General features: G+C 37.4%; 1 protein-coding gene across 3 annotated transcripts in view; it reads left to right on the top strand.

Moving 5' to 3' along the window:
* The window catches only part of Tnks (tankyrase), a 637,218-nt gene that overhangs the window by 515,805 nt on the left and 98,918 nt on the right, over positions 1 to 22,495 (top strand). For all 3 annotated transcript variants that reach the window (XM_090377953.1, XM_090377952.1, XM_090377954.1), the window contains exon 24: positions 16,703 to 16,777. In XM_090377953.1, the coding sequence (XP_090234079.1) occupies positions 16,703 to 16,777 (75 nt within the window). The remainder of the gene's footprint in view (positions 1 to 16,702; positions 16,778 to 22,495) is intronic.

The raw sequence follows: 22,495 nt of genomic DNA, 5'->3' as shown, positions 1-22,495 counted from the left end.
CATCGAACGTGGTCTGACCGCACTACTCCTGTTACCTCTAAATGACCCATAATCGCACAAATTTTGATGCACATGTGCAAACAAACGGTGGTGGTCCGGTACATGTCTGTCTGGGAAGCGTTCTCCATAATTTTGCTGAGCGGCTCATCCGTTGCCCTCTGCTAATCCATACACTAGGTGCATGTCTGCCAGCTCACAGTTCGTATATCAAACTGTGAGCTGACAGACATGCTCTTCTGTGAGCATGCCCTTCATGCGGCAACTACTGCTTGAATGAGTAAACCAGAAATTTTCCCTCTCGCAAACTGATGAACAGCGCCATCTACCGACTTATGGTGACGTTTTTTCCTGTTATGGGTTCCTATGCGATTCACATTCCTTTAGATGTTACCTACCTCTTCCCTAAACGTTTGTACCAAAATTTTTGAGACACCCTGTATATACAAAGTTGGCCCTATTTCAGTTAACTGATAAATAATTTGATGAATAATTCTTTTTTGTGAGAAGTAAGAAAGGAGAGGGCTTTAGTAGGGTCAAAGATATCAAGGTTTCTTCACCCCATTATATAATGTCCTGGAGATTGGCATTTAAGGAATTGGTTTATATTCGAGAAGTTGAGGCTGTATATGCACGGCAAGGTTTTTCAAACTGGAGCCTGGAAGGCAGTGTGCTGTCATGAGCAAAACTGTGGCCAGGATTTTCAGTTAGCAGAAGGTCGTTAATATTCAATGGCAGCCACATAAATTGAATCACTGTAAATGTTCTCCCAAAACAAGAATTGTTGTTGTTTTCATCCATTCAGTCACAGCCGACTTTCGGAGACTATTAGCGAGCTGCCTCCATGCTGTCTGGTCTTCAACAGCTTCTTTCAAGTCTTTCATGCTCATGCCAGTGTAACCCTTGATGCTGTTGAGTTAGCGTGTTTTTTGCCAACCTCTTCTTCTTGTTCCACTGATCTTTCCTAGCATTATCAGTTTTTCCAGTGAATTGGATCGTATTACGTGATCGAAATACATCAATTGTAGCTTGGTGACCTTGGCTTCCAATGATGTTTCTGGCTTGATGCAATCCAAAACCTCTCTGTTCGTAACTTTCGCTGTCCATGGTATGTGAAGTAGCGTTCTCCAGCACCAGAGTTCAGAATCGTCAGTTTATCTTCTGTCTGCTTTTTTCATTGTCCAGCTTTCACACCCATAAGTTCTCATGGGAAACACTATAGCATTATCCATTCTGATCTTCATTGTAAGGCTGACATCTTTGTCTTTCCAGATCTTTTCCATGCTCATCAATTGTACTGCATCCAAGTGAAATTCTTCTTTTAATTTCAGGGACAGATTCGACCTCTTCATTGTTAATTTTAACGTCTCCTGTCCCAGCTGTTGTAATTTTTCTTTTCTTGATGTTAAGTCTCACTTTTTCACTCTCATCTTTAACCATTAAGATCAATTGTATTTGATCTTCCTCATTTTTTGAAAGCAGAGTTGCATCGACATCCATATATTTAATTGTTGATGTTTCTGCCACCAATTTTCACTCCAATTTCTGACTCGTCCAAATGCAATTTTCTCATAACCGATTTGGTATACAAATTAAATAGAAATGGGGATAAAATACAGCACTGTCACACACCTTTTCTGATTTCAAACCACTCTGTATCTCCAAATTTTGTTCTCACAGTTGCTTCTTGATTTGTTTTTGGGGGCAAAAAATCATGGAATTACAATGGTATGTGGCCCTCCAAAGTTTAACCCTACCTGACAACATCTTATTTCTTAATTTTTAATTTCTCTCATTGGATTTTCTTTTCCTCTGAGGCAACTGATTTTTAAATTATAGGTATATTATATTAGGAGTGAGTGACAAATTTTGATAAAAGGTTGTTATTTGGTTTTTTAGGAGCATTAACAACTAAGGCCATATTGCTCCGGGGATATGCGGTGGTCATTCCCTGGCATTCCCACATCCTCCGTATTTGATGGCTCACGGGCTCGAACCCCAGTCTAATCAAGAAGCATATGCTACGCACTGCTGCTCCTGCCCACCTGGCTACGGAGACACTGTTGATAAAAGGAAGATAGTGGCTTGATTTAATTCAACCACCTTTACTCTTCATAGGCATTAAATAACTAGATGCTTCCAGAGGTAGTCTCCACAATTCTTGATGTTTGCACCTTTCTGACAGCTCAACCTTGATGGTTGTGTGGTGGGTGTGGTTTATTTATTTATTTTTTTGTTTCATTGGTTTCATATGAAGCATGCATGGGATCAAGAAATGTTTCAGTCTATTGTTTCTACTTTCTAAGCGACAATTAATATTGATTTATTGTTTTCTTGTGGAAATTGTTTATTTTTGATCCATAGTTCTTTTGTGAGTGACGTGGGCTGTGAGAGTTAAGTAAAAATAGTTTATATTTTATTATTTAATTCTTTGTAGTTATTCATCCCATCATCAGTCATATCCCATACTGAAAAGAAAAAGTGTTAACAGTAACTGGATGACTATCTAGAAATTGGTTTTATTGAGCCCATTTGACTCTAAACAGCCCATGTCTTATGTGTAATAGTCTTTTTCAAATGAGGCTATGAAACTATCAAGAATTTTAGATCACTAAAAAAGGAAACATCCTGATAAAGTTGGTAAACATATTGAATATTTTAAAATTTTAAAACAGAATTTTGAGAAACAGTAACACCGTTACTGCCTTATTTAAGAAGAACACACAAACAAAAACTTCCCCAGGGGCTCACATCTGGTTAGTATGGGCTTGGCATACCCAGGATCCTGAGCTGGATACCATCATTCTTCTCTTTCTTGGTGATTCCCTTCTACTTTTGACTCTCTCTCTCTCTCTCTCTCTCTCTCTCTCTCTCTCTCTCTCTCTCTCTCTCATACACACACAGGATAAGTCTGGAATTTTTTTTTTTTTTTGGCTGGTGCAGCATAAGTCTCAGGCTTCCTTGCACCATGCAGCTAATAATAATAATAATAAATGACCATGGAATGATTGCATCTTATAAAATTGCAGAAATCATTGCAAAAACTGGTAGTGTATTTGACCCACATTAGAGACTGTAATTTCAACAGTGATGCATCCAATTCTTTCCAGTATTTTAAAAGCATTGCCATTGAGCAACGATTTGATTTGAAGATGAATGACAGTTTATAAGATGTCAGTTAATACTGAAGAGCAGTTAACTGACAAACTAAAAATGAGAAAAGTTTCTATTCAGATTGAAGAATCCATAGTTACTGACAATAAGGCCCTACTAATGGCATACATTAGTTATTTCGATGATGATTGACTTGCAAGAAGAGATGTTTGTAAAATCTATAAAATCTGACTGTACTGGAGCATCCATTTTTGCTGCTATAAAAACATGGTTTGATGAAAAACAAGTATCATTGGAAAATTTGATCTCCTGTGCCACTGATGCTGCTACCTAAAGGAAGTATATCGCGAAGTTAGTATTAGTAGAAGCATATGATGCAAGAAAGCAAGCTTATATAGCATCAGCCAAAAAAAACCCTTCCCATTTCACCCATCCATTCACTCCAAAGGCTTGTCTAGTTCTGCCTTGAACTTATTTATGTTTTTGCCCTCCACTACGACTGATGGAAGTTTGTTCCAGCTATCACCCACCCGCTGGCTAAAGGCAAATATCTGCACATTATTCTACAATTGTCTTTCCTCAATTTCAATTTATGTCCCCTCAGGTGAGTAATCTGAGCAAGAGGAAGAATCCCATCAGCATTGAGCTTGCTTAAACCATTCAAGGCCTTATACACCTCAATTAGATCACCTTGCCTAGTCTCCAGACACTGCAGTTTGCAGAACTTAAGTCTTTCTTGATAACACCAACCCTTTGTTCCACTTACCAATCTCATTGCCCTTCTCTGTACTCGTTCCAGCAGCTCTACATCCTTTCTAAAATGCAGCCTTCGGATCGTCCCCTTCACAAGGGGACGATCATCTCCTTATCCCTGCTAGAAAAATTTCTGTATATCATTGACAAGATATCATGAGCCAACTCTTGCAGCCTGTCTGCACTGCTTAAAAAACTTCATATCTGATTGCACAATTAACCCCAGGTTCTTTTCATTCTCTACTACCCTGAGTGTAGGAACACACAGTTAGTATGTTACTCGGAGGTTACTGCTACCCATATGCAGTACTTTACATTTATCAATGTTAAACTTCAGTTGCCACCTTTCAGCCCATCTGCTCAACTTTTCTAGATCGTGTTGCAGTAGTATGCTATCGTTACTGTTATTAACAACCCTGCCAACCTTCATATCGTCTGCAAACTTAGACATTAACCCAGATATACCTTCATCAGTATCATTGATAAATACAGAAAACAACACTGGGCCAAACACTGAACCCTGAGGACTCCACTAATAACATTAGTCCACGAAGAGCAGTGTCCACTGATTTCCACTCTGTCTTCTCTCACTCAACCTTCCTTTTATCCATTCTAGCAACTTTCCCTTAATTCCATACTGCTCCAATTTGTACAGTAGTCTTCTGTGTGCAACAGTTGTTACAATACACTGCATTGTGCATCGACATCATCTGGTTGCAAAAAATATTAGTCCAGTTCTTTATCAATCTGTCAGTATGGTTATTACTGAGAGATTGCTAAATCAATAAAATAAAGTCACATAGCAAATATCATCGCCTTTTCAGAAAGTTTTGTGTTGATAATGAAGAAAGTATGTGAGGCTTTTACATACTGTCTAACAAGATTTACAAACCTTTTTGATAAAATAATTAGTTTTTTAGAAAGCAAAAGAAACAGATTTAACTAAGGAGATCAGCAAACACAAAAATAACATACTTATATGGCTTGGATTTTTCGAAAACTTAATGATGTATCACTTCAAGGGAAATTAATTACAGTGATGGGCTGTAAATTTGTAATAAGTCTTCACTGAGAAACTGGAAATATTTGAAAGCAATTAAATGGTTAATTTCATGATATGCGAGAGTTAGTTGAAATCAATGAATCATTCACTGAGAATGATCTTAAGAATTATTCCGATCATTTGTGTTATTTAAAAGGTGAAATGAAAAATAGATTTTCAGATTTATTTTCTTTTGAAGTGAAGCCTTGGATGTTAGATCCACTTGGATGTGATGCTTGGTCTGCTTGTGAAGAAATTGAAGAACTCATTGAATTAAATTGTAAAGAAGAATGCAAATGTAAATTCGAAAAAGGTGAAATGGCCGAGTTGTTGGGATCAAAAAGAACTAAACTTCTTTATCCAACAATGTGATCTGAAATGGCCAAAGTACTTCTTTGTTTTCCAATGTCTTATATGGTTGAAAGTGGTTTTAGTTCAGTAAATAAAATTTTAACAAAAGAAAGAAACAGAATTGATATATGTTGAAGAGGAGACATTAGAATTAAACTTACCAACATCATACCGAGCATTGAACTTTTAGCTAAGAAGATCAGGCTCAGGGTTCCCATTGAATAAAAAGAGAAAGTATAAAATATTTTCTTGTTTAAAATTTCATGGGGCATTTGGGGGAAAAAATTGTCTAAAAAAGCCCTCTAGGGGGCAATAATTAAAAAAAAGGTTGAGAAACACTTGTGTACAATGATCTTACTAGCTCAACCAAATGTGCAGGTGTCCCCAATTCTATCAAAGAATTCCACAATTTTTCGTGTTCAACACAATCAAATTCTTTGGTATAGTCAATGAATACATCTTTGTGAAATTCATGGGTTTTTTTTCCATGATCCAACAAATGCCTCTTCCTTCGCAGAAATCAGCTTGAACATCAGGCAGTTCTGTTTCCATGATTCTATACAATCGTGCTTGAATGATATTTTCAATAGAATTTTGCTTGTGTGTGATATCAAGGCTATTGTACGGTAGTCCAAGCCATTTTGAGTGTCTCCCTTCTTTGGGATTGGAATAAACACTGATCTCTTCTGGTCTTTTAGCCACAGATTGCTTTTCCAAATCTCTGAGCACACAGCTGTGATAACTGTAATTGGCAAAAGTGTTAAAAATTCTGATGGTATTCCATCAATTCCAGGGTCTTTTCCCCTTGGCAGTTGTTGCAGCACCTATACTACCTCTTCCTCTAAAATATCCAGTTCTAGTTCATTCTACCCTTCCGTTTCAATCTGTTGATGTTTGTTTTTCTTTGTGTACAGTTCTTCCATGTATTCCTGCCATCTTTTCCTAATTCCTTGTTGATTATTCAGTTCATTTCCATCTTTGTCTTTTAGTGAACACTTACAAGCAGTGAATTGTGTCCGCATATTCTTTATTTGTGCAAAGAGATCAAGAGGTCTCTCATGTGCCCTTTTTTGTTATTATCTTCCATTTCTTTGCAACGTTCGTTCCAGTATTTTTTCTTGTCTTTTCTGGCTGCCCTTTGGAATTCTGCATTAAGTCTTCCTCTTTTTCAGCAATTTCAATGGTTCCTTCTGACAGCCACTTACTTGATTTTGCACATTTTTTGTATTGGATGTATTGCTGTGCAGTTTCAGTGATGATGTATCTTATTTCCTCCCAAAGACATAAGGTTGACTTTCCTTGTAGTCTAATCTGTTTTTTATCGTGACCGCATACAATGATGAAATTTGATGTCATATTTCTGTGGTGACAAAACAAGCATTACAGTTGAAATAATTTTTTCTATAACCTCAAATCTGTTATACACTGATGTACAATGATTATGTACTTTGTTAATAAGAAAATAAGTTAAGTTAAATTTCTGTGAATATTTATTTATAAATAATCACAGAAATACACTGCAGGCCATATGAATGCCTTTTTTGTTGTGATTAATATTTTTAATGTTTTCGTACTATATTATATGTCTGAAGAATGATGTCACCTGGAACGTCAGTTCAACTCTGCCATTTTTCTCTGTGGTGATAGAGGATATGCTTGTAGGTAGAAAAACAAAAGAAAACATGAAAGAAACCATTTCATGTTAAATTAGGAATTCAGTTTGAAGGAAATTTTATTTAGAGTTAGATTTTCTTTAACATAAGAACAGGAGAACCATATAGAGATATAACCAGAAATAGTTAAGCAAATAGCACCACTCAACTGTTTTCAAGAAGAGGAATTATATAGAAAATTATACAACCTTAGACAAATAGTTGCTTTGCAACGAAAGAAATTATTACACATTCAAAAAAAACGTGGGGGGGGGGAATTCAACGCAATGAATTTTACAAAATAATGACATAAGTTATGTTATTGCCCATGAAAGTTCACGACATTCAGGTTTTGATTAAAATCAAACAAACAGTGAAGTTGGTAAAGAGCATATGTTACAAAATCAAAAGAAAAAAAAAAAATGTTATTTAAATATCAACTTAATCAATATTTACAAAATGTCAAATTTCACAGTGAAAAGAATATGGAGAATACAGTTCAGACAAATAGTACTAGTAGTAATAATAGGGACATGTGATGCAAGAAAGCAAGCAAATGAGCTTATGTAGCATCAGCCAGAAAAAAAAAAAAAAAATTCACACAACCATTCCCTCTAAAAGTTTGTCTAGTTCCTCCTTGAATTTATTTAAGCTATCAACTGCCACAATGACAGATGGAAGTTTGTTCCAGAAATCACCCACCTGCTGGCTAAAGGCTAATTTCCGCACATCTAGTCTACAACTGTCTTTTGTCGGTTTGAATTTATGTCCCCCTCGGGTGTTTAATCTGGGCAAGAGGAAGAATCCCATCAGCAGTGAACTTGCTCAAAACATTCAGGGCCTTATACACCTCAATCAGATCACCTCGCAGGCGACTAGTCACCAACACTGTAAGTCTTTCTTCGTAAAAACAACTCTTTGTTCCATTCACTAATCTTGTTGCCCTTCTCTGTATTCGTTTGAGCAGCTCTACATCCTTCTTAAAATCAGTCCTTCAGACCTGTATGCAGTACTCGAGGCGTGGCCTGACCATTGCCTTATACGAAGAGATAATTACTTCCTTTTCCCTGCTAGCAAAATTCCTTTATATCATGGACAGTACCCCATGACCTGCTCTGGCAGCATGTCTGCATTGCTCAGAAAACTTCATATCTGACTGCACAATCACTCCCCAGTCTTTTTCATTTTCTACCACCCTGTAGTATCATATAGTTGGTATGTTCCTCTGGGGTTACTTCTACCCATATGCAGTACTTTGCATTTGTCAATGTTAAACTTCAGTTTCCACTTCTCAGCCCATCTACCCAAATTTTCTAGATCCTGTTGCAATAGCACACTGCCATTACTGTCATTAACATGCCAACCTTTGTATCATCTGCAAACTTCAACACTAAGCCTGATATACCTTCATCGATATCATTGATAAATATACAAAACAACAGAGGACCCAACACCGAACCCTGCGGGACTCCACTAATAATATTAGTCCATGAAAAGCAGCACCCATTGAGTACCACCATCTGTCTTCTCCCACTCAACCATCCTTTTATCCATTGTAGCAACTTACCCTTAATACCATTCTGCTCCAATTTGTACAATAGTCTTCCATGCGCAACAGTGTCAAAAGCTGTCCTGAAATCCAAATATATGATATCAAAATTATTTTTTGCATCCAGTTCCTTTGTAACCACATCAGTGCTCCAGTTTGTATCAAACAACAGTATCAAAAGCTTTCCTAAAATCCAAGTATACGTTACAGTTACAGAGTTTGTACAATCTGGGCTACCAGGCTGCTAGCAAGAAGTAAATTTTTGAATACATTCCATAAAATTAAGAATTTAACAAATTTGGGGAGAAGCTTGGTGAAGTTCTGAAATAATTTGGGAAATATGGATTTTAAGAAAGCTAAATATAGGTATTGATCGATAAATACAGAATAGGTTTATAATGCAGGCAATAACTGTCATCTTTTAAGAAAGACAGAGCATGAGAACTTCTGAAAGGACTGAAAGAAAGTAGGAGAGGAAATGAAGATAGGTTCCTGTTGGGAGTAACAGGACCAGTGAGACAGTAACTGTCAGTGAAATTCATTGTAAATAGAACAAAAGAAAAGAAGTGGGTAGAATACTCGACAGAACCGCAAAGACAAAATTCAGCATTGGAAAGATGGAAAATAGGCAAGTTTAATATTTTAAGGAAACAGTGTTCTGTTAAAAGAAAGATAGAAAACATGCTGAGAGAAAACTATTTGTGAGTGTTTTTATTAGCAAATGCAGCTTCTGGAATAAATAATTTTCTAATTAAACATTTTTGGAATCAAACCATTGAGGTTGCCAATGGTCACGAGGAATTTTTAAAATTCATTGTCTTTCTTGTTTACAACTGGAGGACATGTCAATTTGAATTCCATTTAACTCTGCAGTGAGGCCTTTACAAACGAAGTAAGAAAGTTCATGGTAAATGAAATATAAGTCTAAAAGTAGTCCATGGTAAATGAAATATAAGTCTAAAAGTAGTGAACCAGACAGAACTTGTAGGGCAGAGATAGAGACAGTTCTACATGGTCTAACCAGTACTAGAGAGAAACTGTGCTGAATTGACTGTAAGCAATTTAGTGCATCTAAACCAGGTTGCAGCAGCAGCATAAGTGGTAATTGGTAAAATAACAGCTTTGTATAGTGTATGCAAACAATTTGAAAAAAAGATTTTCTCACTTTGTCAGACAGATGGGGAAGAAAGGTAAGGCAATTATCAAGCAGTACTCCAAGGAATTTTGTGGTAGTTACAAAAGGGAGAGAGTTACCATTACTTTTTATGAGAAGAGAACAAGTTGGAGAAAGGGTGCCTTTGAAGCCATCATACAAGTTTTACTGTGAGAAATAGTAAGTTTGTTAAGTGTTAACCAGTCAGAAAGTTGTTGAAGGACAGAATTTACATTTTCTTCTAATGAAAAAGAACTAAATCATTGACTTTCTGTGACACATTTTCTTGGAAAGTAATATTTTTTGATAAACGGTATGAAAATTTGATGTAACCTTATCAGATCTATCTGAAAAATAATTCCTAAAAAGATTGTATAGATTAGTAAGGCAGTTCAGCGTTTTAAGATGTTCAGGGGTGCTCTCTCACCAAAGAGAGCAAAAGGTTCCCTCAAAGTCTATAAAAATTGCCAAGATGTATTTAGAAGAAGATTCATTAATGAAATTCAGAAGAGTAACAATTGCATCATTGCACCTTCTCCAGAACAAAAACCATATTGATTACTAGAATAGCTGTCTGTGTCCTGAAGTGAAGCAAAGTCAGGATAAGTTTCGATAAGATCTTCGCCAGGACACCAATTAGGTTTAGTTCTGGCAATGGCAGAAGATCAACAGGAGTAAAAGGAACAGCAACTGAGGAAGTAAAATAATTAAGTTTAAGTTGTTGTTTGTATTTGGTTTTTAGGAGCATTAGCAACTAAGGCCATATTGCTCTGGGATATGCGGTGGTCATTCCCTAACCTTTCCGCATCCTCCGTATTTGGTGGTGACAGGCTCGAACCCTGGTCTAATCAAGAAGCGTGTGCTACGCACTGCCCCACCTGGCTACGGAGGTGCCTTAAGTTTAAGTGATTGAATACCTTTATGACAGGGAAAATCTAAAAGGGCATCATCAGGTAAGAAGAGAGCAGCCAGAATTGAATTAATAGTATCTATCCAAGAAAGAGATTCAGTATTATAGATAATAGGAGCATGCAGCTTATTTCTAGCAATTTTGTAAACAATGTTCCAGGGAGTTTAATTGACATGATGAACAAATTTTCTTCCGTGCGTCAAATTTGAATTTAGCAATGAGTTTGACATATTGATGTTTTTTGCTAAGATAGATTGTGTGGAGTTGGCTAACGTCATCAGCTGGCCAAGAGCGTTTATGCCATTGATAATTTTTTCAGGTACGAAAAACTGCACAATGCAAGATTGTCAATTCTCTGTTCCACCAAGGCGTGGTAACACTTTTTTTAGATTTTCTATTAGTTCAGGCAAGGGTGCCTCTGTAGCCAGGTGAGCAGAAGCAGCAATGCGTAGCACGCTTTTTGATTAGACTGTGGGGTTCGAGCCCATGACTACCAAATGCGGATGATGCGGAAAGGTCAGGGAATGACCACCGCATATCCCCGGAGCAATATGGCCTTAGTTGCTAATGCTCCTAAAAGCAAATAACAAACAAACAGTTCAGGCAATAACTGTTGTCTTTTAAGAAAGACAAAGCATGAGAAATTCTGAAAGGACTGAAAGAAAATAGGAGAGGAAATAAAGACATTTTTTAGATTTCCTCTTAGTAGAGTGAGTAGTAGTTTTGAGGAGATTATTGTAAACAAGAGTAGCACAGTCAGCTGGAAGCATATTTTCAGAAACTTCAGACTAACAAGAAATTTCAGAAATAAAAATATTACAGTAGAATTTACCGCTGTGAATTACAGGATCTGAAAAAGCGATAAGTGTTTGCCATTTTATTTACCTATTTGTTATTTTATATTGAACTTTATAAGTAGCCGTATAGTTCTAGATACGCTGGTTATTGTTATTTTTAATTTAGATAAGAGTTTTTGTAGATTACTACTTAATATACGTAAAACTGTTGTTTCGTTCGAAACTTGCAGCCATTGTTTTTGTATAGAGTAGTAGGGAATTCAAATTTTTAATTGTGGTAACTAGGTAGCTCTAACGTAAAATTATATAGCATAATTCACATCCCTGCATTTAGTATTCTATTAGATAGTGTAGTATTGACAATTAATTAATTAAATTTATTGATCTTATTAATTTAAAATACGAAGCCCCAGACTAGAGCAGAAAAGCAACGGGCACAAAGTGGCAGGAGTGCTGTGATTAGGGGGAGAACTGAGGGGAGCGATTCTCCAACGCATCGCAGCCTAAAAAAATGTACAACTTGTGAAATGTTTGCCGAACTCTCTGGAATGGAACATGATCTAGCCAAGGAGGATGTCTTTGTGTGTGCCAGGTGCAGAGTGTGTCTATAAATTAGGCGTCAGCTCAGCGTTCTGATGGACGCTGAGCTGAGCTTGAGGTGTAGATGCGATATGAGGGGCCCGTCAAGCTCTCAGCTGCCCAACTCAATGCCAGAGCTCACTCTTGAGCATCAGCCAACACAGTGGCAACTTCCAAGGCAGAATGCGCTGGTCCTACAGGAGTTAGTTATCATCGGTGACTCTATTGTCAGGGAATATATTGTGTAAAAAGGATAGATGGAATAGGACCAGGGTATGTCTGCCAGGGACAAAAGTTGATGATGTTGTAAAGCATATATCTTTTAAGGGCACAAAGGGTGATATTGTTGTACACGTTGGCACCAATAACATTAAGAGTAGGAGATCTGCAGATTTACTTAACAAGTACAGGTCAATGTTGCAAAAAAGTCATGAATTAGGGTTAAATTTGAAAGTGTCTGCAATTCTGCCCAGACATGATAGGAGGGAGTACATGATGAGAGCCTTGTCAATCAATTCGGCCCTGGAGGAAATGTGCAAGGCTCAAGGGGTAAAATTTTTTTCAGCCTGGTCTGTGCTTGTTAACAGGAGAGACTGCTTCTACAGGGATGGGATACACTTAAATAGAAAGGGTACAAGGATATTTGCTGATGCTATTGAGGCAGTGTTAGGTGAGTCAGAAAACTGCTAGCTTGGGGGATTCACAAACTAAAAGGTTAAAAGTAGCTGCAGGCAGAGGTGAAGGTGATTCTTGCACTACTTCTATTAGAATAAGCAGCGGCATGGAGCAAGAGGTGTTGGGGGCTTCGGGGACTGATGGCAGTCATTGTGAAACAGGTGGGTGTATGGGATGTGTTAGGGTAACTAATAATAAAAATAGGTACATGTATACTTGCATTTATACCAATGTTAGAAGTATTGTAAATAAATTTGATAAATTTGAAATTTTGGTCAAGACATCAAAGGCGGATATTGTTGGGATAGCAGAGACGTGGTGTCACACAGATATAAGGAATGCAGAACTGGAATTTGGGGAGTATGTGTACAGAAAGGATAGACAGGATAGGAAGGAGTTGTTATGCTGTTAATTAAGAAAAACATAAAATCAAAAGAAGTGCATGCAGTTGATATAGATGAAAATTGTACTGTTGAGTCAGTTTGGTGTGGCAAAAGCACTGTGAAAGCAAAAATAAGAGTAGGAGTGTGTTATAGGCCTAATGACTCGAATGAGTACAATGAACAAGTGTAGAGAAAGAGTGGGCTAGTAAATCACAATGTCTTATAATGGGGGATTTTAACTTCCCAGATATAGACTGGAACTTATGGGTTGGTCACTCGCACACTAGTAAAACTTTTGTGGATTTATTGGATGATTGTTTTCTGCAGCAGCATGTTCGAGAGGCAACCAGAGAGGGTAATACTCTTGATCTGGTTATCAGCAGTGATCATTTGTGTATTAAGAATTTGCAGATAAAGGAACCATTAGGTGGCAGTGATCACAGTGTACTGATGTGGGATTTACTTAAAGATATAATTACCATCAGGGATAAAGGAAGGGATTTTTACTTCTGTAAAGGTGACTATAGTGGTCTTGGATAGTTTTTAAATTCTGTACAGTGGGACCAACTGATGATGTTACCAACAGCAAATTCTAAGTGGGAAGCTATTGTTATTGTTATTGTTATTATTTGGTTTTTAGGAGCATTAGCAACTAAGGCCATATTGCTCCGAGGATATGCGGTGGTCATTTCTTGACCTTTCCGCATCCTCCGTATTTGGTGGGCACGGGCTCGAACCCCGGTCTAATCAAGAAGCGTGTGCTACGCACTGCTGCTTCTGCCCACCTGGCTACGGAGGCGCCTAAGTGGGAAGCATTCAAGGAATGAATAGTGGAAACTACTAAATATTTCATACCTATTAAGAAATATTGTTCAAGGGTTAGGCCTAATGAACTAATGAGACTCATGACAGAGAAGAAAAATGCATGGGATGCATATAAATTATCAGGCGACACAGAAGCCTATGATATGTAAGCTAGTCTCTAATCAAGTCACAAAGGAGATTTTGGCAGGCGAAGGCAGATTACGAGAAATCTTTGGCAAAGGATGCTAAGAAAAACAGCAAGGATTTCTTTACTTATATAAACTCTAAAAGGAAGGGGATGATTCTGATTGGTCCACTTGATATCGATGGTTCGACTGTTGATGATCCTGCTCAGATAGCAAACAAATTGAATGAGTATTTTGCATCTACATTCACACATGAGGAGTTAAGGTTTGGCCACAAGGTTATCAAATTGTAACAGGGTGCTTAATGATTTTGTAATAACTGAGAACAAAGTGGAGGAGAAATTGTTCAAGTTAAACATAAGAAAGGCACCTGGGGTGGATGGAATCTCTCCAGTATTAAAAGAGGCAGCAAAGGAAATATGCAAACCCTTAGCCATTATTATGAGAGCATCCTTAGAATCAGGGGAAGTCCCCACGGACCGGAGATGTGCAAATGTATTCCCAATTCACGAAGGGGGATCGAAGGGTGACATGAGTAATTACAGACCAGTTAGACCGGGTAAATAATGGAGTGACTGGTTAAAGATGCATTGCAGGGTCATCTAGACAAGACTGCAGCAATAATTCAGACACAACATGGGTTTGTTAAGGGAAAGTCTTGTCTGACAAATTTGATAGGATATTATGATGTGGTTACAAAGGAACTTGATGTAAAAAATAATTTTGATATCATATACTTGGATTTCAGGAAAGCTTTTGACACTGTTGCGCATGGAAGAATACTGTACAAATTGGAGTAGAATGGTATTAAGGGTAAGTTGCTACAATGGATAAAAGGAACGGTTGAGTGGGAGAAGACAGGGTGGTAATCAATGGGTGCTGCTCTTCGTGGACTGTTATTACTGGAGTCCCTTAGGGTTCAGTGTTGGGTCCACTGTTGTTTTGTATATTTATCAATGATATTGATGAAGGTATATATCAGGCTTAGTATCGAAGTTTGCAGATGATACAAAGGTTGGCAGGGTTGTTAAGGCCAGTAATGACAATGTGTTACTGCAACAGCATCTAGAAAATTTGGGCAGATGGGCTGAGAAGTGGCAACTGAAGTTTAGCATTGACAAATGCAAAGTACTGCATATGTGTAGAAGTAACCCCAGAGAAATGTACCAACTGTGTGGTACTACACTTAAGGAGGTAGAAAATGAAAAAGACCTGGGAGTAATTGTGCAGTCAGATATGAAGTTTTCTGAGCAATGCAGACAGGCTGCCAGGCCAGGTCATGGAGTGTTGTCAGTGATATACAGGAATTTTGTTAGCAGGGAAAAGGAGGTGATTGTCCCTCTGTATAAGGCAATGGTCTATGTCCTTATACAGTATGGTCACAATATGGCCTAAATTGCTGATGTACCTAAAACTCTACAACAATGACTGAGTCCACACATTTCCGGTAATGAATGATAATTTTTTGTTTAGCTATTTAAATTGCATTGTAACATGCCATTAAACATTTGTAATAAAGTTTTTATTTAAGAGAGGAAGGATGAAAAACTCATGTTACCGACAATCTGTTTTCCCTCCCATAAGAAAAAATTGTCCGTAATTGCAAATTTCATATCCACTGTGCTTTTTCTACGTATATTTTTCTTGAAGTCTGTATATGTTATAAACATTTCTAGAGAATAAAGAGTTCCTATGGTTATTTTAAGGAGCCATAGTCTGCCTTATTTAACAGTGAGCATGATACCTGCAAATTTTTAGGTAGATGAACTAAACATTATTTTATTCAAATTTAATGCCACATTGAAAATATGACAGATATTGCAAAGGACAGATAATGCAAAGATATTGCATTACTATAGATTATTTAATTTCATAGGAAAGGTAGTGTAATTGAGGTAATAACAACACAGTCAGTCAATCAATCAGGGAGAACCATGAGATTGTTTTTTTTTTTTTTGGAATTATATGATATACTCAAGAACATGATGTTATCTTTGCTAGAGTCCAGTGGAGATGTTGCACTGTGAACTTGAGACACTTCTTGATGCATGCCAATGCATAGAAACTGTTCCTGCAGGGATAAGCTAGTCCAATATACAACAGGATGCAATTGCACCTTTGTTTTTACATACATCCATTATATCATATTCTTCAGTTTTGCCTGCTCTAGAACTGATGTTTTGGTTTCCACATGCTTTTAGCATTCATAATGGCCCTTCGGCACAAGAAAGCAAGTGGCTTTGCTCTACCAGCCCAAACAAAAGTGAAAGTTTTTTTCTTTCACATAGGTTCTCATCAGACCTTTGAATTTCTTCTAGGCCATTGGTCTCAGCTGTTCCATGAAAGCAGCTTATTCTGATGATTAACAGCTTACAGAGTAAGGGAAAATTTTCTCCAGACTGTAATTCTTCCACCTTAGTTTGCATTTATGTTTTCTGTTTGTCGTGCCACTTAATACTGTGACAATTTCACCTTCATTCTTTTTATTACCCCTCCCCCATCCACACAGTCTTATATACCTCACTGAGATCCCTCTTATATGCCCTTTTGTTGTTACATGAATTACATTTTGCTTCTTCACTACACACTCTTTGTGCATTCCTGAAAATTTCTCCTTTGGTTCTGCTCCCATGAATCCGTGGTTTCCACATAAGGAGTTGATGCTGTGCAAGGATCACCAAGGTATAGAATAAGTGAATGTTTTTAGTTTAATATACTTATTTACATTATATTACACTCCTAAGTAATTAGGAAATTAATCTCTGTGTATTATAAATTTTCTTTTTAACCATTCCAGATGCAAGCCACAATAAGAGAGCATAGAGATAATGGTCATGCTGGTGGAATATTTAATAAGTATCATATTATAAAGGTAAGCTACCTTCCACGGATATTTCAGAACTTCATTATGCTTCAACTCACTCATATTGAGAAGTATGTCATTCTTCTCAATATGATCATTCGTGTGTCAATATAATGACCAAGTTGCTTTTAAACAGAAAGTAAATTGAGTATGTAGAAAAGCAAGTGAATTTATCAGCAAAATAATATTTCCTTATGATCAGAAATTAGCAAACTAATTTATTAGTCATTGGGAATTTATTAGTCATTAGTTACTGGTGAATTATTCTGATTAATTGTTAGAGACTTTGTAAAGGGAATTTTAGTTTCTAAATGGCAAATATTTCTGGTGGATTGTTAAATAAAATCTATCCCCTCTTTGTGATCTCATAATGGTGTTTTGATCATATAGCTTATAAATTTGTTATTTGATCTTTGGTTGCCCATAGTTATATGCTGTATATTAGAGGAAGCTACATAATTCCAGCACACAGTTCCTGGAATTATGTAATCTGTTATATACACTCTTCCTTGGTTAAAAACAGATAAAACTGATGCCATGCTTTTGGTGATTGGATATGATTCAGTATATACACTCCCTGTCACATGTACAGTATATATAAAATTTTGCTACATCATATTTCATAATGTTTCCACTCTTTTCCTAATGCATCATGAATTATTTAATAAGAGAAACAAGGATAGCTATAAAAATGACACCCCACCTTTCTTTTTGAAACTTCTAATACAATCTGTTTTGATTTTCTCCACCACCCCTTCCCTCCCCTTTCCCATTTAATGTTAGAAAAGTATGTCAGTGTCCCTTATTCATTTTTCTATATTACCAGTTTATTCATTTCCTTTATTTGGAAATAAGACGTATGGCATTACCACTAGTTAGATGGTATTAATAGCACAGATGCAAATTACTTCATGTATATGCCCTGCCCTATCGTTACTATCTGGCACCTGCATATCTACAAATAATCTTCATTTACAGAGAAAGTATTTATGTGTGCTGAAACCTTTAGCTTTTATGAGAGCCTCTAGTCTCCATGGAACACTCATCACCAGTTTTTGTAAATGTCCACTGGTATTTTCTGCCATTCAGCCTTCAAAGTGGCAATGAGTTTAGCTCTGTTTTTTTGGGCATTCTATTCTTACAATACACTCAAAAATCCAGTTCATACCAGAGGTTCTCTATAGGGCTCTGTGCTGGCCAGTTCAACTTTTCGGTGCTTATGTTCTCAAACCATTCAACACTGTGAGCAGTATGACATAGCGCATTGTCCTGCTGATACAGGTATAGGCCTGCCCCAAAATGCTGCCATAAAGTAGGTAATGCATTATTTTCCAGGATGTCTAGACATTCTGGACAATTGGGACCGTTGGTTTGGTTGTTTTTTTTCCAAAACAACCAATGGTCCCAAGCTAAAACATGAAAAACAGCCCAACCTATCACATTATCTCTGCAAGACTTCATTATTAGGACAGTAGCATTCATCAGGTAGCTTTCTCTGGGCATCTGCCACACCCTGGCATGACCGTCAAAGCAACAGACCGTGGCTTTAGCATTAGTAAAGTCATATGATGAAAGAAAGCAAGCTTATGTCTGTCTAGTTCTGCATTGAATTTATTTAAGCTGCTGTCAACTTCTACAGCCGACAGATGGAAGTTTGTTCCAGCAATCAACCACCTGCTGGCTAAAGGCTAATTTCCGGACATCTAGTCTACAACTGTCTTTCGTCGGTTTGAATTTATGTCCCCCTCGAGTGTTTAATCTGGGCAAGAGGAAGAATCCCATCAGCAGTGAACTTGCTCAAAACATTCAGGGCCTTATACACCTCAATCAGATCACCTCGCAGGTGACTAGTCACCAACACTGTAATTTGCAAAAGTTAAGCCTTTCTTCATAAAAACAACTCTTTGTTCCATTCGCTAATCTTGTTGCCCTTCTAAGTACTCGTTCCAGTAGCTCTACATCCTTCCTAAAATGAGGCCTCCAGACCTGTATACAGTACTCAAGGTGTGGTCTGACCATACCCCTCATACAAGGGGATAATCGCCGACCGGGCTAGCCGAGTGGGTAAAGTACCTGCCCGGCAACCCAAAGGTCGCGGGTTCGATTCCCGCCTCGGGCTTGGATCAAAGTACTGCAAAAACCTTGGGAGGTGCAATATGGCCGCAGAAGCCGATGCGCCAACAACTACCAAATCAAAAAAAAAAAAAAAAAAAAAAAGGGGATAATCACCTTCTTATCCCTGCTAGAAAAATTCCTGTATATCACTGATACCATGAGCTACTCTTGATATACCTTCATCAATATCATTAATAAATACAGAAAACATCAGTGGACCCAACACTGAACCCTGGGGGACTCCACTAATAACATTAGTCCACGAAAACTAAAACTCCTTGTTAGATTGTTGAAACATCAATTATAGTTAAATATAAAAAAGGTGCCTTTTTTTATGTTTAACTTCAACAATTTCTCCTCTACTTTGCTCTCAGTTTTCACAAAATTACTTAGCTCCCTGTTAGAGTTTGATCAACGTCTGGCACGGGGCCGGGTTCAAAATTTGCGCTGGGCCAAAAAAAGAACACCTAAATAAATTATTTATTATAAACACATTATTACATTTTATATAAGATCACAGAATATTATTAAATAATTTTTCTGGCCTTTTTCGTTGCAAAGTCTTTAATTACACCATCAAAATTTACGGAATTTGCTACCTCGCTTTCGATAGACAAAATAGCCAGAGAGGTAAAACGTTCTTGGCTTACTGCAGATCGAAGGTAATTCTTAATTAATTTTAACCACGAAACACTACGCTACTACGCTCGGCTGAAGCTACTGTTACTGGTGTTGTCAACATTATTTGCAAGGCAATTAATAAATTGGAATATGCTTCTGAAAGATTGCTTTTTATAATATACAGTGGAACTTCTCTATTATGAACTTCTATTTAACGAATTTCTCTATATTACGAATTTTTTCGCAAAACATTGCACCTTGAAACGAAATTACATGTAAAATTAACCCCATATAACGAAGTGTTAGTCTCTCTATAACGAATTTTTAAAAAATTAGTAAAAGCATTTTTGAAGATTTTCAAGCATTTACTGCTAAACAGCCGCTCAAATATACTGCCTCCTTCCTTCCGAAATTGCGTATTAGCATCTGGAATTAAATAATCATCCTTTTAGTGAACACTTGTGGCCATCGACGCCTGTAGGAGGGTCTTTGTTTCATTTTTGTTACAGTTATTAAACCAATTGGGTTTTCTTAAAAGTGGCCCTAAACTTTACAATAAATAGGGTAGATTTGTAAATTGATGTTGGCTCAGGGGAAAATGAAATTCGCTGCGGTAATCCTTTAGCATGCTGTGGCGGCAATACGTAGAATGCTACCATAGTCGGTTTTTAGTAACGTCTACTGAGTGACATTCGCTTCTCACCTCAACTGTACCACGTGACCTTCATGTCAATCATTATATGATATGTCTGTTCTCGTCTAACTGGACTCCCAGTAGATGGTTTTCATGAATTTTTTTTTTTTTTATTTCATTCTTCATCAATCACATAGGCTATATGCTCTTGTTTTTTTTTTTTTTTTTTCTGAAAAGTAACATACAGCATATGTTAATCATAAATTTTCTTTCGTGTATATATGAATGAAAGCGGAATAAAAGAAATTCACAAAGTCGTATATTTCTTCCAAGTGAGTGATATTGTCGAATTGGAAAGCGAACGTGATTGAGTAGGCGGTACAGTACTAACAATTCACTATATGGCCAGCGCAGCGAAGTTTGCGGTGTATGTATCGGCAAGAGCTGCAGTCCAGTAATTTTTACAATTGCGAAAACAATGTCGAAGAGAAAGTGTTTAAGTATTAATGATAAAGCAAAGGTTGTTATGATATTATTATTATTATTATTATTATTAATAGCCATATGGTGCAAGGAAGCCCGAGGCTTATACTGCACCAGCAAAAATATTCCCGAGTTACCCTGAAAGAGAGAGAGAGAAGTAGAAAGGAATCACCAAGAAAGAGAAGAATGATGATATCCAGCTCAGGACCCTGGGTGTGCCAAGCCCATACTCACCAGGTGTGAGCCCCTGACTAGGGTTTTAAGAAAAAAGATGTTGCGGAGAAATATGGCATATCTTATCTACAATTTTAAATGCAATTGAAGGAGGAGCAGACAAGAAGCGAATTAAGTTGTGTATATACGAAGATGTTGATAAAGCTGTTCTAAAATGGGTGCAAATGATACATGAAAAGAATATCCCAATATTGGGCCTAATAATTAAACAACAAGTTCTGAAATTTGCACAGTCCCTTGGACATACAGAATTGTGCAAAAGGTTATTTGTGGAGAAAGTGTTAATGTAAGCGAAGAAGATTGCAACAATTGGAGGAACAATACCTTAAAGAAGATTTTGGAAGAATATGAGTGTAAGGATGTTTTTAATGCTGACGAAATGGGTTTATTAGCATTAGCATTAGTAGAGGCATTTGATGCAAGAAAGCAAGCTTATGCAGCATCAGCCAAAAAAAAAAAAAAAAAAAAAAAGTAACATAAATAAATAAAAATAACCACTTCCACTTCACCCCTCTGTTCGTTTGAAATACCTGTCCAGCTGAGCCTTAAACTTATTTAGGCTATCAACTTCCACGACAAGGGATGGAAGTCTGTTCCACCCACCAACCACCCGCTGGCTAAAGGCAAATTTCCGCACATCTATCCTACATCTGTCTTTCCTCAATTTGAATTTATGCCCTCTCAGGTGATTTTTCTGAGCTAGAGGAAGAATCCCATCAGCATTGAGCATGCTCAAACCATTCAAGGCTTTGTACACCTCTATCAGATCACCCCGCTGGTGCCTAGTTTCCAGACACTGTAATTTGCAAAACTTAAGCCTTTCTTCGTAAGAGAACCCCTTTGTCCCATTCACCAATCTAGTTGCCCTTCTCTGTACTCGTTCCAGCAGCTCTACATCCTTCCTGAAATGAGGCCTCCAGGCCTGTATACAGTACTCTAGGTGTGGCCTGACCATTGCCTTATACAAGGGAATAATCACCTCCTTATCCCTGCTAGAAAAATTCCTATATATCATTGACAATACACCATGAGCTACTCTTGCAGCTCGTCTGCACTGCTCAGAGAACTTCATATCTGCCTGCACCACCACCCCCAGGTCCCTTTCATTCTCTACCACTGTCAGTGTAGTACCACAGAGTTGATACGTTGCTCTGGGGTTGCTGTTTCCCATATGTAGTACTTTACATTTGTCAATGTTAAACTTCATTTGCCACCTCGAAGCCCATCTGCTCAACCTTTCCAAATCCTGTTGCAGCAGCATAGTGTCAGTAGTGTCCTTGACAACCCTGCCAACCTTCGTATCGTCTGCAAACTTGGACATTAAGCCTGATATACCATCATCAATATCATTTATAAATACAGAAAACAATAAAGGCCCCAATACTGAACCCTGAGGGACTCCACTAATAACATTAGTCCACGATGAGCAGTGTCCATTGATTACCACTCTCTGTCTTCTCCCCCTCAACCACCCCTTTATCCATAGCAGCAACTTGCCTCCAATGCCACACTGCTCCAATTTGTGCAGCAGTCTTCCATGTGCAACAGTATCAAAAGCCTTTCTAAGATCCAAGTATATAATATCAAAGTTATTCCCTGCATCCAGTTCTTTTGTGACTGCATCATAGTATCCAATCAAA

Source organism: Mastigoproctus giganteus, chromosome 7 (genome assembly GCF_048544385.1).
Source record: "Mastigoproctus giganteus isolate SK-2022 chromosome 7, ASM4854438v1, whole genome shotgun sequence".
Taxonomy (NCBI): domain Eukaryota; kingdom Metazoa; phylum Arthropoda; class Arachnida; order Uropygi; family Thelyphonidae; genus Mastigoproctus; species Mastigoproctus giganteus.
The sequence above is the reverse complement of the archived record's forward strand: the minus strand, read 5'-3'. Positions and strand labels throughout refer to the sequence as shown.